Here is a 14,876-nt window from a genome sequence, read left to right as displayed (position 1 = left end):
CAAGTTTCACAACTCACAAAATCTAAAATTAGCATCATCTTAACTTTTTGTACCATTTTGATAGATTCTGCGATTCTGTATGCTTCTGGAAAATTCCAGCCCATTCTCAGCTGTCACCGGGAGTTCTGGTTCGTAATATTCTTGAACACGCCGCAAGTATAAGAGCACAGGTAACGCGCTGCATCGGGGCAGTCGCCCTACCATCACCGACGCAAGATGCAGTGTGCTTTTCCTGTTAAGATTGCAGGGACAAGTTCGCCTCATTAAACATTTATTTTAAGTTCTATGTTCGCCCACCATTTTCCATTCGTGACGATATCACCAATATCCTCGACTCTCAAAATATCACGAAATATCTGACTCACAAATATCGCGGACTCACAGATATCACGTGGGTCCGCCTCACCGCGATGCTCACTGGTGTTTGGCTTGGTTTCGGCATGTGCCTTTTAAAGCAGAGCCAAAGCGACAGCGGCTATGCTCAGTGGTGAACCGTGGCGCCCCATCGCCATCGTTCCTCGCACCACATCAACAGTGGCAAGGCATGCTCCCAGCCCCCACCCCCTCCCCCAACATGCGTGCCTCGATTGATTGATTGAAAACATGCTTTTTGCAAGAAAACGAGAAGCCTTGTCCATGGGTGGTGTGCCCCGATACGAGGGGATGGGGCTGTGTGTAGGGTTGTAGGGTGGGGTGAGGATAGCGCTATTAGATGAATAAAACAGGCCAGCGTTCGCTTGCTGGTTCTTTCTTTTTTTTTTGCAGGACGCTCGCTTGTGTGTTGGCTCACTGGACCCGTGGACGTTGCATCTCGCACATGCATGCATGTGCATCCAGACGTGGATGTACCAAGCATGTGTGTGGAAGTGTATGTGCACGTACGTATGTATGTGCGTGCACACGTAAAAACTTTTTTTTGCCTAGAAAAAGTCAGCCTAGGACCGATTGCTCTCGGGGCCGAGAAATGAGCTTGCAGCGGGAGGGTTTTGCCGCCTAGCATCGAATTCCACACATATCCGCAAGTGAGAGGGAGGCATTACGGTGTGGTCTACCAGAATCACGCGGGGGTGAAAAACAAACAAAACTAGCATTGCTATATCCAATGATGCCTAAACAAAGACAAATTAACTCACAAAAACATGTGATAGAAAAAAGAAAAGAAAAGAAATCTTTGAACAGCAACGTTCTGCAACCTAGATGCACACCAACAAATTATATGTGCTCAAACCAAGGCTTCGTACAAAGCGTAGACAGCTAAGTGCCGCAGCTGCTGCCGCCAGCGCCACATTTATTTTGTGCACACTGTCGCACGCATCAGTTGAGCGCTTGAGCATGATGGTTTATAAGAAATCGGTTACATTTTACCCAGATAATTAGTGCCTTATAGCGGTCATATATGCCCCATCATGGCCACGTATTTTTTCGTGAAACAAGAACAAATTGAATGTATCTGGGCTATGACTTCCATTTTACTCCGTTTAAACAGGCATACTTGGACGTTTAAACTATGACACTCATACCTGGAGCACACAAAGAGGTCGTGTTTGTGTAGGCACATAAAAGAAGAAGTACCTTTCAGGGGTGGAACTCATAAAATGTACTTGGGTGCAGCCACGGGAGCAGCTGAAACAGCTATTTTGGAGCAGGTTGGGAGCAGCTAAAACTACATTATGGAGCAGGCTAGGAGCAGCTCAGATCACTTTTCATTGCACTTCAGCTTGTGTGTTAGACAAGCACGGGGGCAATTTCAATTGTACTTAGCAGCACAGATGAATGTGGGTGGTTAGGGAGCTAGGTAGATGGGATAACAGTGTAACAGATGCGAAAACTTGAAACTTTGTGAGCCTTAATAAGAATCAAAAAGCAAGTACCCTATGTTTCTGAAGACAGCGTCCTTCATATTTTCTGAATGGCTTTTAGCTGCTCAAAATCCAAACCAGCACTGCTTATCGCACAACCCGCACGTGCTCGACGTAGAAATTATATGTGCGAACAACGTGACTTGCGTAAGCAACGAACGTGCAGTTGCACAGAGGAACAAGGCAACAAATTTCGAGTTTCTTCTTTTGTGCAACTCGATATCGAAGCAGCAGACTACAATTACCGAAGTTATTGTATTTGAAGCGATAAGCAGGAGCTAGGTTAAAGTACGCCGAGTAGATCTACCACTCGCGTAAGAGCTGCTGGCCGGCAAGGTTTCGGATCGGACCGCATTTCAGCTCTATCAAATCACGATTTATCTTGCGACAATAAGGTTCCAACTTCTAACGATGCACTACTAAAATGAATATTTCGCTCATTTGTTTTCAACTGGCTGACGTCCGAATCCCGGATCCCGGGCCGCAGAGCCTCAGGCAATCTGACGCTTAACGACTCGACCTCACCTCAGCCGACTTGCTTAACCGCTTATGGTTGAAGAATAAAAATCCAGTGGCAGGTGGTGTAGCGCTTAGAATCCGAGTTTTCTCGCGCGCTTTCGACTCGGGATACACAGGGAGAATAAACAGAACAAAGGATTGCAAGGCCGACCAGGCTAAAAGTGGCTCATTGTTGCCACGAGTCAAAAGAACCGAAACCAAGGCAAAATAAAAAGTTTTTTGGCGCACGTTTTGCGCTTTGGCGCATAATGGCGCGAGGTATTGGCTGTGGCGCAGTTTCTGCAACATGGCACAGGATGGCGCAGGCACATGCGTCTGCCGAAAAATGGCGCAAATGGCACAGCCGTTCCACCCCTGACCTTTTCACTACTTTCTTGACTCTCGCAGTCAGGGAAGCCATTCGTCAAAGCGAAAGTCAGAAAGATAAAACAGCAAGAAATACTGACCGTAACGTTTAAAAAATAACTTACTTCCAATTTAAAAGCAAAAGATGGGAGTGAAAACGAATTGGTGGGCTAATCCGTAAAAAATTGCACAACGATCACATGACCTGGTGCATTTAGACAGCGTCAGCTGAGCTGCTTATTCGACGATATGGCAATGATGATCAATTCACACTGCACCGATCGTGCGTCATACGCTGATCTGATATTGAAATGACATTGCACAGATTTAGCGTCGATATGTTGTTGATGAATAAATAATTTTAAGGTTGTGTTGTGTTTTCCTACCAAATTTAGAGGGGAAACTGAATTGGTGCATATGTCACATGACAGCAATTTTCCTGCTAAGTTTAGCAGGGAAACTTGTTTCCGCTCACGGCGTCGAAAACCGGGGAACGGGCCATTAACAGCTGATACTTTAAAGCAGTTCAAGTTGTATCCTTGCCAACTTCCTGCATTCATTAGCTGCCATACTTTACTCCACAAATGTATTCTTAGAAAACAAACAAAGATCCTTGTTCATCCTATAATATCCGCGCAGAAACAAGCGGCTTGCTCGGATGAATCCACAATTACAACCAGTGCTTCGGTAAGTGTCTTTTTTTCCGTCAGACTTTCCGGTGGCCTACTATTAGAACTAGAACCATCCTGCTTCGACGGCAGCCTCTATTTGAGTCACAAAGGTGGGTTTCCTTGGCCTTGACCGTACAAGAAACCCATAGCCCTTGCCATTTGTCACCCCGTTTCCACCAAAATCAATGACAAGGCTAAAGACAGCAGAAAACAATTCGGGTGGCTTCGTTTAAAGGGGCATCTCTAAGACGGAAAACGGGTCGGCCATTTTTTGCGGCATGCCGCCGTAGTTTATCTTGCCCCCCCTCACAGTCGAATGGACTTGCACTAAACCGTCTGCAGCCTTTAACCCCACTGACAACTTTGACACACAACCGGGGAAAGCAAGACGTCGTGCACGTAGCATCAATATTATGGAGGTACGAAGCTACCGGAGCGGCATGACACCACCAGAGGTGAGGTCATGTCGTCTCCAGAAGCTTCCAACCATTACATATTAGGTGCCCGGAAGGCGTCTCCGACGGGTGTTTATTGCGTCCAAAAAATGCTCCCTCGATTTCCACCTGGCATCATAGAAACGTCATGCCGTTGCCAGCCACGATCGTGGTGGCGTCGCGGCAGCAGTGGCACACCTGGGAGATGCCTGTTTTTTTGCTAAGGATCGCACTCCGGCTTGACAGTCCGTGGAAGTTCCGGCAGCCGGGAGTCGGGTCGCCGCGACGATGGCGGCGGTTCGCATCCGCTCGTGCTTTTCACCAACGTTTCTACGACCGACCGCCGGGATTGCGACGTACGACGCCATGACATCCCGGTTTTCGACATTGTTTGATACCACTTTGGGACAACTTTCGATGCATCGGTGGACTAGGAGCTTTCCTTACGCAAGCATTCGAGCAGCTGGACTGCCTTAAAAAGCTTTCAAGCACGTGTTCATACAGTGATACCTCATTAATACGAACACCTCTGTCCCCAAAAGATTGTCCATAATATTGGAACAAAAAATGTGTGTACCCAATTCGTCCCTGAAAACCTCATCTATAAAGTGGGGTATTCATAACAATGGAGTCCATACTACAGAGGCACGATTGTTACAGAATTTGTACATGGGCTAGTTGGTACATGACTACTAAATTAAGTACTAAGTAGGGGTGTGGAAATATTCGAGATTTTGATTATGAATAGAATATTAGGGGCGAAGCTCCTTAGGGTCTAGCCTTGTCCGGCGTCCGTGCTCACATCGATTGCAATCCCATCTGTCTTCTTAAAAAAAGAAAAAATGTTTGCGCAGTCAACAGGATTCGAACCTGCCCGGGGAGACCCCAATGGCTTTCTAGTCCATCGCCTTAACCACTTGGCCACGACTGCGGGACGAGTAGGGGGCTCCGAGATGTGGTAGTAACTGAAGAGCTGGGGATGTCATGGATGAAACGTTGCATGTAGCTGCTCAACGTCTATACAGTATAGACCACTTACAACGTAACCGCTTATAGTGCAGGACCGGGTATAACGCGGCTTTTTTAAACCACCGGTTCATTTCCCATAGAACTTCATGTAATTACATACCGCTTAAAATGCAGGCGCACGAAGGGAAATACCGGTTATAGTGCGGTTTCTGGAACAGCCCGCCGACCGCGCCGACCGACCAGCGCAGCGAGCACGCTTCCCTGTGCGACACTAGATAAAGGCGCTAGCCGCAAGCGGCACTCGCGGGGCAAGGAGGTTGCTCGAAGCGGGGAGAAGCGAAGAGAGAGGCTTCAGTTGCCATAGCGACGGAGGGACGCACGCACATGTCGTTCACGTGCATGCGTCCCTCCACTGCGTTGGAAAACAACCGCAACGACAGACCAATCGCAGGTCGAGGAGAAGTGTTCGCGCGCGTTGCATGCCGGTCGCAGGCCGGCTTCTTTCAATCCGCAAACATGGAGTCGGTTGTGATCGTCGACGTAGACGGCGTGGTGGAAGCTCATCCTTCCGCGTAAAAGCGCTATCCTTGACTGTGAATTTTAGTTGTGTGTCGCTATGATCATGAACAAAACTACTCATGAACAAAATCGGTATCATCAGTACCACCAGAGCTTCGCCCCAATCAACATCATTCACCACGTGGAGATGCGGTCATTTCTTTTAGAGGTGTGCGAATATCATAATATTTCGAATCGAATTGAATAGTAAAGGTTACGAATCAAATCAAATAGTATATTTTCGAATATGAATATTTTTTATTTAATGTGAATTAAACAAGGATACTCCATCAAAAATTAACTGGAAATTCTTTTACAGCAAACGTAATTATAAAAAGATTAACTTTATTATGGCAATAAAAAAAATGTCACACATGTGATAGATAAAAAGACAGATAAAGTAATGCTAGTAAAACACCATTCAAAGTATGAAGTTAAAGAATGTTGTCATGAAGAAATGCAAGTTGTTCCACATGTTCTGGGAGCAGTGATGGCCTTCTGCTGGTCACAATTCCCCCAGACACTGAAAACAGGCACTCGCTAGACACACTTGTGGCCGGTATGGCTAGGTACCTTTTTGCAAGTCAAGCCAACAGGGGGTATCTTGTAGCACCCTTCTCACACCACCACTTGCAAGGATCCTCTTCCTGGGCCAGGACGCCTTCGTGCAAATAGCTTGCTACCTCTTCTTCAGCTTGTGTCATTGAATGCTGCTTTTGTTAATGAGGCTGTCGAAGTTTTGCCACGGCGCTGACCTGGACGGAACTTCAGGGGCCGTTGACACTGAGGACACCTCTGCGCTTCTTTGTGCCTCAGAGATTTGTTGCGCCTCTTCAACTCCCAAGTTCTTCAACCAGTTCCCCATTGACCTGTCCTCTTCGTAGACCACTGCACTGAACCTTGGGTCTAGGAGCATTGCCAAGCTGGCTACTTGGTCAAATTTGTAGTCAGGAAATCTTGTCTAGAGGCACTTGGTTAGGTTAGCCGAGAACGAGGAAGTTACGGTCTGCTGGCTGATGGAGCTGTTCAGGCATGCAAGGATGCAATACAGGATCGGTATTTGGGCCGACAATGTTGGGTAGCTGTCAGCTCCAGCACTGATCGTTGCTTCTTCTAGTGGCTTCAGTGTAGCAACATACTCACTCATTTCCCTCCACTCCGTTCCGGTGAAGCCTTCGATAGGCCCAGCTTCAGATGCAGGGCCCATAATTACTGCTTCTCTTAACTCTAAAAGCCTGGATGGCATTGCACATTCACTATTTCATCTTGTTTCAACATCCTGAACGACATGCAGTGGGGATCTGCCCATTTTCTTCTGGTAGCAGTTGAGCCTTTCTTGAGCTTTTGGGCTATGTTTATAGAGCCCAACAATGCCTCTTGCATTTTTACAAAGAACAGAAAGTACTGGAATCATCTCTTTCGTGTTGCTGATGACCAGTTGTAAGGTATGAGCAAAAAAAGTTCTTCCACACCAAGGAAGCGCATGAGCGGCTGCTCTGATGTTGCAAGCATTGTCAGTCACCATGTAAAAAGGGTGACATCCTTGGGAATGTCCCAATCTGTGACAAGCTTATCAAGAATTGAGGTAATTCTAGCTGATGTGTGCTTGCCTGGGAAGTGACAGGTGCTCAAGTTGTAGCGAGTGAGTTTGAACTGCTAGTCCAGGAAGCGGCAGGTCAGGCAGATGTAGCTTTCATTCGCTCTGGACGTCCACATGTCAGAGGTGAACAAGAGAGACTCCATGCCGCTCTTGAATGCATTCTGTAGCTCAAGTCGAACCTTCTTTCTGGTGTCGTCATACAACTTCGGCACTAACGTGCACGACCGCATTGTTCTCGATGGCAGCACATAACCTGGGACTGCCTCCTTCAACAAATCCCGGAAACCCAGGTCTTGCACAATCGTGTACGGTTGCAGGTCGAGCGCAATCATCTCAAAGCCTCCTGTTTTGCTTGAGGCAGTGCCGTTTTTTTCAACACATTAGCAATGCTTGGCTGATTAGCAGGCTTGACTTTAGCAGCTGCTTGAAACTCCGCATACTGATTGGCGTGCCGTTTCAAATGGTTCACGAGAGCAGTGGTCGTGCCTGATGTGGGCTTTTGCAAAGGTTGCACACAGCTTCACCTTGGCAAACTTTTCGGAAATGGGTCAATACGAGACTTCTTGTGCTGGCAGGAGGTTGCGTACTCCGCCGTGGTTGTTGAATCCCTGACGTCTCCTGTCTTGGCTCCATCAAGCTCAAGCACCAGCGGACACAGACAAGCGCAAGTACGTGAACGTAAAGCATGGCACACGAGGGATGAAAACGTGCGCCACGCAGCCAGACAGCCTCCTTCAGAACTGACCTTGCGCAATAGTTCTGCCGAGAGAGGGCGCCACAAAGAAGCTATAAAGCTAAAGAAGCAATACGGCTATTTTTCGGCTAAGAAAGCAAGTCTGTCACTTTTACTCAATAAAACAAGTAGAAATAAAATGAATACTGGAAAACTGATGAACCGGAAAATCAAGCGGAAAATAACTCAAGTGGCTTGATCATTGGGCTTGATCCATCAGCCGTAAATCCATATCCAAATCCATAGCACCTTGGCCCCTTGGCTCTGTAGGCCGGTGGACCAGTCTCTATGTGAGTGCATGTGAGTAAGTGGCTGTAGTCCGTGGCGTTAGAGCTCACTACGACGTACGTGCCATTGCAAATCATAATCCTTTATCAAATTTATTGCAGCAATGGCCCCTATCATGTTACCACCACTACCACTGGGCCAACTCCGCAACCCAGACATCGCGGCAAGCGAAGGTCAGATCGCGCTACCGCATGCATATGAATTTCCACTTCCATTGCTTCGTATACAAGAAACAACAAAAAAAAAAGGCACCACCCTGCGCAGTCCAAAAAGAAACAGGGAACGTGACCGCTTGTTGGGACTTACCAGCGAGTTCAGAGTTATTCGTAGTTTTCGAATATTCGAAGAACTCGAATACTTCGAACAGTAAAAGTATGAAGCGAATTGAATCAAATAGCAGGCAGTATTCGTGAAGTATTCGAAGTTTCAAATATTCGCACACCCCTAATATTTTTCTTATTCGATTCGAGAATTGCATATTCGGAAATTTCCAAATATTCGATTCTCGACAAATATTCAGGAAATCCAGGAATATTTGAACAAATAGCTAATAATCTGCACGCAAGACATGCCCTGAACATTCAGAACTTTCCTAAAAACCATGATTAGTCACCTCAAATTATGGGTATTAAGCCATTTTTTTATAAACCCCTGCCGTTTACATTATACATAGAAATATGTATTATACATAGAACTGTGTATTGTGGATCGGCCACCAAGCAAGCAAGAGAAGAGACCCGGAAAAGGTCACTTATGGAATTACTACGCAAGAATCTCGCCCTTAATAGCCGAAAACAAGTCATGTCATCGTATCCTTCAAACTCCGACAAGAACAACTACGACCCTAAAGAATCAGTTAAACAGCAGCCTGTCTTGATGGAAGAGCACAAGAAAGAATCTACGAGCACGCCATCGAAGGATCAACCATCGCTGGCTGACATGGTTCCCAAAAAGTCGCTGTCACAGAAGGAAGAAAACGCACTCCATCAGAAAGTTGCAGAAATGGTCGCATTGGATGTCCAACCTTATAGCATTGTTGAAGATAGGGGATTCAAAGCACTAATGAAAGAAGTCGTACCAAGCTATAGCCTGCCCTCTCGAACGAAACTGTTGAGGGTGCTCGTCCCGTGCTTATACAATGACACAAGAACAAAGGTGCGGCATGAACACTTTCGTTTTTACGAGCGACCTGTGGACTTTAAGAGCCAACGAGAGTTATTTAAACCTTATCGTCTGCTTTCTGACTACAGCATTCGAAATTAAAAGATTCACCCTCAACATGCGGCATATGCCTGAGAGTCACTCTGCTATTAACATTGACAGTTTATTAAAGGAGTTTTGCGTCGACAGGGAGGTACCGAACGATTGTATAAAGTACAATAATCCCTCGTTATAACGAAGTCAACTGGACAGCAAAAAGTCTTATATAAGTGGTACTTCGATGAAAGCGATAGAGACAAAAAAACAAAGTCAGCTGACTTGAAGGTGGACGGGAACACTACGGAACACTCCCACTGTATCTTTAATCAAACAAACCTTGGTTATGAACATCTCGCAGCAGCTTTACCGAGTAAAAAGATAATTAAGTTGAGTTTGCCGACATTCCGGGCATCAGTTCTTTTCGAACTGCTCCAGGCTCTGTCACCGCTGCTGCACTACACCTTGTTTCGAAGCAGCCGTAGGATGTTCCGCGTCTCCGCAGTTGTTGGCGATTCTCAAACTGCCTCTCCGACGTCGCTTTGTGTTTAACCGGGCCACACACAAGTTCTACGATCGCAGCATCCGTGGCAGAAGCAACAGCAGGAACATCCGCATCGACAAGCACGAACGAATCAGGGTTATCCTCGGTGGCTTTGCCAACATATTTTCACAGACTCCTGTAGAGATCGTTGCAGCTATGAAAATCGTGGGCCAGCTTGGCAAGCATGCTCGCAAGAGAAAATTTGACGTGCGCAAGGCAGTTTGCGTTTTTTCGTCTTCGGGTCCCGGCGCGCTTTTTTATGCTTTAGAAATTTCTCAAACGCCTCCAATATGCCTAGCTTGTTCTGCACAATAGTGGACAGTGTCGAACAGCTGATGCCGGAATGTTGAATTCTTTGGCGATTTCGGACTTGGGCCGGCCACTTTTCTCAACCTTGTAGATCAAAGCAACTTTTGGTAAACAATTCCAATCTCCCATACAAAACACGTGTATATGTAGTACGTCGCAAGCACACGTGTTGGGGACTCCCGAAGGGATGATGTCCTCCAGGCTCCATCGCTCCCTTGACCCGATTCTGGCGAAGTCAAGCAGCGCTGGCCGCAGGCGCCGTGAGTAGCGTTGGAACTTTGACGTTGCTCCCGCTGCTCCCTGCCCGCGTCCCCGTGTCGGCGCATCGGCATCGGAAGGAGCGCTTTGTCAGCTGTGCACACACTGCCTTCGTCACCCGTTTACTCCGCTTTCCCAGTTCGCTGTTTGCCTCGGTGGAGAAGGGGGAGGGAACGCAAAGGTCTCCGTGCACGTCTGTGTAGACGTGCATGCTTTTGGCACCTCGGCCTTGGTAACAGGCATGGTCGGCCACTGATACACTTAGAATAATTCGGTTAAAAATGTGTGCATTTCAGTCGGGACCACGTTAAACTTTGATGAAAGAGATAATTCGAAAAAAAACAATTTCGTTATAACGAGGGATTACTGTACATTGTGACAGACAATGGCCGCAGCATCCGAGCTGCTGCCAGGAGGTTGCCACGGCTTGAGCAACCCTGCTTTGCTTATGCCCTTCAGCTTGCCATCAATGATGCAAGATCGCTGACGTCGGCAATCGACAGACTGTGTAAGAACGCCAGAGCGATTGTGGGACATTATTTATTCACTTATTTATTTATTTATTTATTTCAATACCCTCAGGGCCCGGGGGCATTACAGAGGGGGTGGACATAAAATATTGGCACTGCATAAAATTCAAACAAGGCAACTTAGTTAAAAATGTTAGTACGGCATAATCCTAGCAAATGTGAGTAGTTAGAGCTTTTCTAAATAAATCTATTGATGGAATAGTTACTAATGATGCGGGAAGGTGGTTCCATTCAGATGACGTTTTAGGGATGAAAGAGTTGATGTAAGCAGAAATTTCGCAATGACGTATGCCAACTTTAAGTTTGTGATCAATGCGGGGAGAAATGAAGGGGGGGCTAATGAATAGTTTGTTTTTCAGTGAAGCGTTGGAATGATAGATTTTATGGAAGAGGCATAAACGAGATATTTTACGACGTGACGAAGGAAGAGGCAAGGCTAGGGTTGTTTTCATAGATGAGACACTTGCGGTGCGATGATAGTTGCAGACTATGAATCGTGCGGCGCGATTTTGCAGGGCTTCGATGTTTGTTATAAGAGTTGAGTGACCTGGATCCCAGATTGCTGCGGCATATTCCAACTTTGAACGTATTAAAGTCTTATACAAGAGAAGTTTTAGGGACATAGGGGTTAAGGAAAAGTTTCTTTTTAAATATCCTAGCATTGAATTAACGTTAGCAATTATATGATCAGAATGAGTTTTCCATGATAGGTTAGAAGTGACGTGAACACCGAGATACTTGAAAGAGGTTACAGATGCCAGCTGAATATTACATATTAGGGAGTTTTAGAATAACGTGCGCAATTTTAGCGCACGCTAGCGCTAAATTTAGCGCTTGTATTAGCGCACGCGACGCAACAGAGTTTTAGAATAGCGTTTCTCCATCGCGACGCAAAAGCCCAAGCATCTCGCGCTTGCGGCGCCACCAAGATACAGTAACAATTTTTATTTCACACACGAAATGCTGTAACTATAGAAAAAAACAAGTTTTTTGGTCCAGAGTAGCATTTTAGATTTGTTTAAACATGAGAATGCGACGCGAGCGGTTGACCGGTCGTGTCCGCTTGCGTCGCCTCGGCAAGAGAGGTCTCGTGTATTGACCTTCGCACACCGTACCTTCACCGAGAAATGTTCGCGCGTCGCAAGCATCAAGTTGCCGGTGATCGTTGCCAAACCGAGTACAATGTCGTCCTGCATTGAAAATCGCAGTCGCGAGGATGCCGCCGACGTCAGACTCACGACGCCGCCAAAGCAGTCGCCGACATAATCCTGCAAGCCGCCATTTTTTTACCCCTGCTCGTCTTGGCTTTAGCCAACTTCTCATCACGAATCCTCCTTGGAGGAGCGCAAAGACTCTTTGCGTACGCACGCTATTTCCGAGAAATAGCGCACGCTAAAATTGCGCACGCAAAGCGCAACACCTGGTTTGCGTTCGGAGCATGCGCAGTGCCGACGACGCTATTCTTTGCGTGCGCAAAGCTTTAGCGTGCGCTATTCTAAAACTCCCTATTGAGTATGGTGATGGTGATGCGTTACGAGACACCCTCATAGTTTTACATTTGTTAGTATTCAGAGTCATTTGCCATAAGCACAGAAAAGACTCGACGACCTGCAAAGGCAACTGAACAAGAATATATGTTGCTCGGGACATTGACCACAAGGTGGTACAGTCAATACCTCATGCATTTGCGGCTACTCGAACTCAAAAAGGCCATCACACCTGAGCTTGCCACTTCGGACACAACCATTGACGGCTTTAATTCTGCGGAGTAAAGAGACGCGAAGGAGTAGTTTGTGGAAGCACTGAGTCCCTCGTTTGATGCAACTGCCATCTCAAATGCTGAAAAGTACTTGAGATAACAAATGGAATGCTTTTGATCATCTGGTGATGAACAGGAGTAGGCCCAAATGGCACCAGTCCCCGAGAGGAAATGGTGGAATAAGCGAGTGGTGGCGGTCATTTGGCTGCTTTGTGCACCCACATTTAGGCAAACTCTGCCAGAAGTACTTGGCTATCCCTGCCACCTCAGTTCCAAGCAAAAGGGTATTTTCTGCTGCAGGAGGGAGCTATTGCCACTGCGAAAAGGGAGCGCCTACGTACAGAACATGTGGAACAACCAAGTTTTTTGCACGATAATTTGCATTAATTGCAGTAGCAGCTGCTATTTAACTTGCTGGATAGTCAACAGCGATTTCAATTATTTTCTTAAAAAAGGCCACTATCAGTTGTTTGCGAAACAACACTGCAGGTTGCATTTTTACTTGCTATCTAGACGCGTGAAGTTTTGTAATCCTCAGTTTGTCAATTTGTGTAACTTATCAGTTGCACCTTTTGTCTGCTTTCATTTGCAGTTGACAGCTGATTACTAGTCAAGGTATAATAGGTGTGTTACCAGTTGCATTATTTATATGCTGCCGAGTCAGGTAGTTTGATTTACTTGAATTTGCTAACATCATTTTCGATGTTGAAGGTAATAAAAAAAAGTATTTCAATATTTCCTTTAGCTATTTTTTAATGGTACACACATTTTCCAAACATATTCGATATTCGGAGCCATTTTTTCTAATACATATTCCTATTCTATTCATATTTGAAAATTTCAATATTTGCACACCCCCAGTACTAAGCTAAGTTATTAAGTACATGACTGTGCTTTCTCCGGTGATGTCCAGAAAAGTTGTTGGGTGGAAAAGTGCCTCGCCACAATGACAAAGAGGATCAGAAAACGGAGGAGGAACCACGACTCACCTCTGAAATGCGCATATAGATGCCTCTGGTATTCTGCCCAATGTCGAAGTAAAATGTCTTGTTTTCTACGCGCATGTGGCGCCCTTCGGGTAGTTCCCCCTTGAAGGCTGCAAAGGGGGAGGACAATGTTGTGAGGTGAAGCCGACAAAGGAAACAACAAAGAAACGACAAGGTTTTGAGCCTAAAGGACAACTCTGCTGTATTCTCCAAAGGATTCTGGATTAGTGGGCGATCTCCTATCGACAAGTACTATGCTGCACGTCATTACCGTAAAATACCGGGCAAGCGCCCACTCAAACTTCAGAGATAATCACAAAAAATGGGGGATGGGCGCTTGTCCGGTCATCAATTTTACATATAAATGTACTGTGCGTATTTTCTCAGATCTTAAAAATTTGGGGATGGGCACTTAATGTGGAATGGGCGGATGCGCGGTATTCTACAGGAGTTTCCCGCAGTCAATATTTTCCATGCAATCTTGCTTTAGACACGATCCCACACCCGAAATCCAGCCGACCAAATAATATACACATGCAGTTTGACCCCCCTCGCCCTCTTCGCACTCCAAGTCATAGACATCCCAGCTACCTCAGCCCCCCCCCCCCCCCCCCTTTCCCCCCTCTCCCCCTGAAAAAAATTCCTGGCTACGTCACTGCAGATGTCCAGCTGTCAACACAAGCTTGCAGAACTTTCCAGGCTTTTTCCAGGCTCCGTCAAGACATCCTGACGATTTTTCAACTTTTTCAAACTCTCTAAAATTCTCGAACTGAAGTTTCCCTCCTTTTTCCCTGTTGGTGTTATAGCTGCCTTGAAAGTCAACAGAAGCTTTCTCCCCAGGCTTTTCCAGACTCCCTCAGACATCCGACAATTCTTCAACTTTTCCAAGCTCCCTAAAATTTCATAACTCTCAATTTTCCTCCTTTTTCCCTGTTGGTACTGCTACATAGCTGCCCTAGGAGTCAACACAAGCTTTCTCCCCAGGCTTTTCCAGACTCCCTCATAGCATCCTCGATCATCCGCACCGGTGCGCACCGGGGCACTGAGGTGCGCCCCTTCATCTTCGATCAAGTGCACCGGTGCGCACCGTACATCCTCGATCAACGAAGCGCACCCTCCCGGTGCGGCTTTTCGTTGCCCCAACGCGCACCAAGAAAATCGGCGGTGCGGCGGGGGGCAGTCCCATCAGGCATTGCGGCCAGGAGCGGGAATCGAGAAGATGGCGGGAGTAGCAGACGCGCAGACTATCGAGATGGCGATCTTGCAAAAACGAACACGCCTTGCAGCTGTACTAGATGATTTCCTCGGGTCTTCTGA

The 14,876-nt window shown here is 46.6% G+C and overlaps 1 protein-coding gene across 4 annotated transcripts in view; it reads right to left on the bottom strand.

Moving 5' to 3' along the window:
- Positions 1–14,876, bottom strand: part of LOC8052689 (transcriptional activator protein Pur-beta) — a 102,243-nt gene that overhangs the window by 7,182 nt on the left and 80,185 nt on the right. For all 4 annotated transcript variants that reach the window (XM_029972872.4, XM_029972874.4, XM_029972873.4 and 1 more), the window contains one exon: positions 13,563–13,669. In XM_029972872.4, coding sequence (XP_029828732.1) covers positions 13,563–13,669 — 107 coding nt within the window. The remainder of the gene's footprint in view (positions 1–13,562; positions 13,670–14,876) is intronic.

The sequence above is a fragment of the Ixodes scapularis genome, unplaced genomic scaffold (assembly GCF_016920785.2).
Source record: "Ixodes scapularis isolate PalLabHiFi unplaced genomic scaffold, ASM1692078v2 ptg000058l_1__unscaffolded, whole genome shotgun sequence".
NCBI classification, from domain to species: Eukaryota; Metazoa; Arthropoda; class Arachnida; order Ixodida; family Ixodidae; genus Ixodes; species Ixodes scapularis.
Note: the sequence above shows the minus strand (reverse complement) of the source record. Positions and strands in the feature narration are given on the sequence as shown.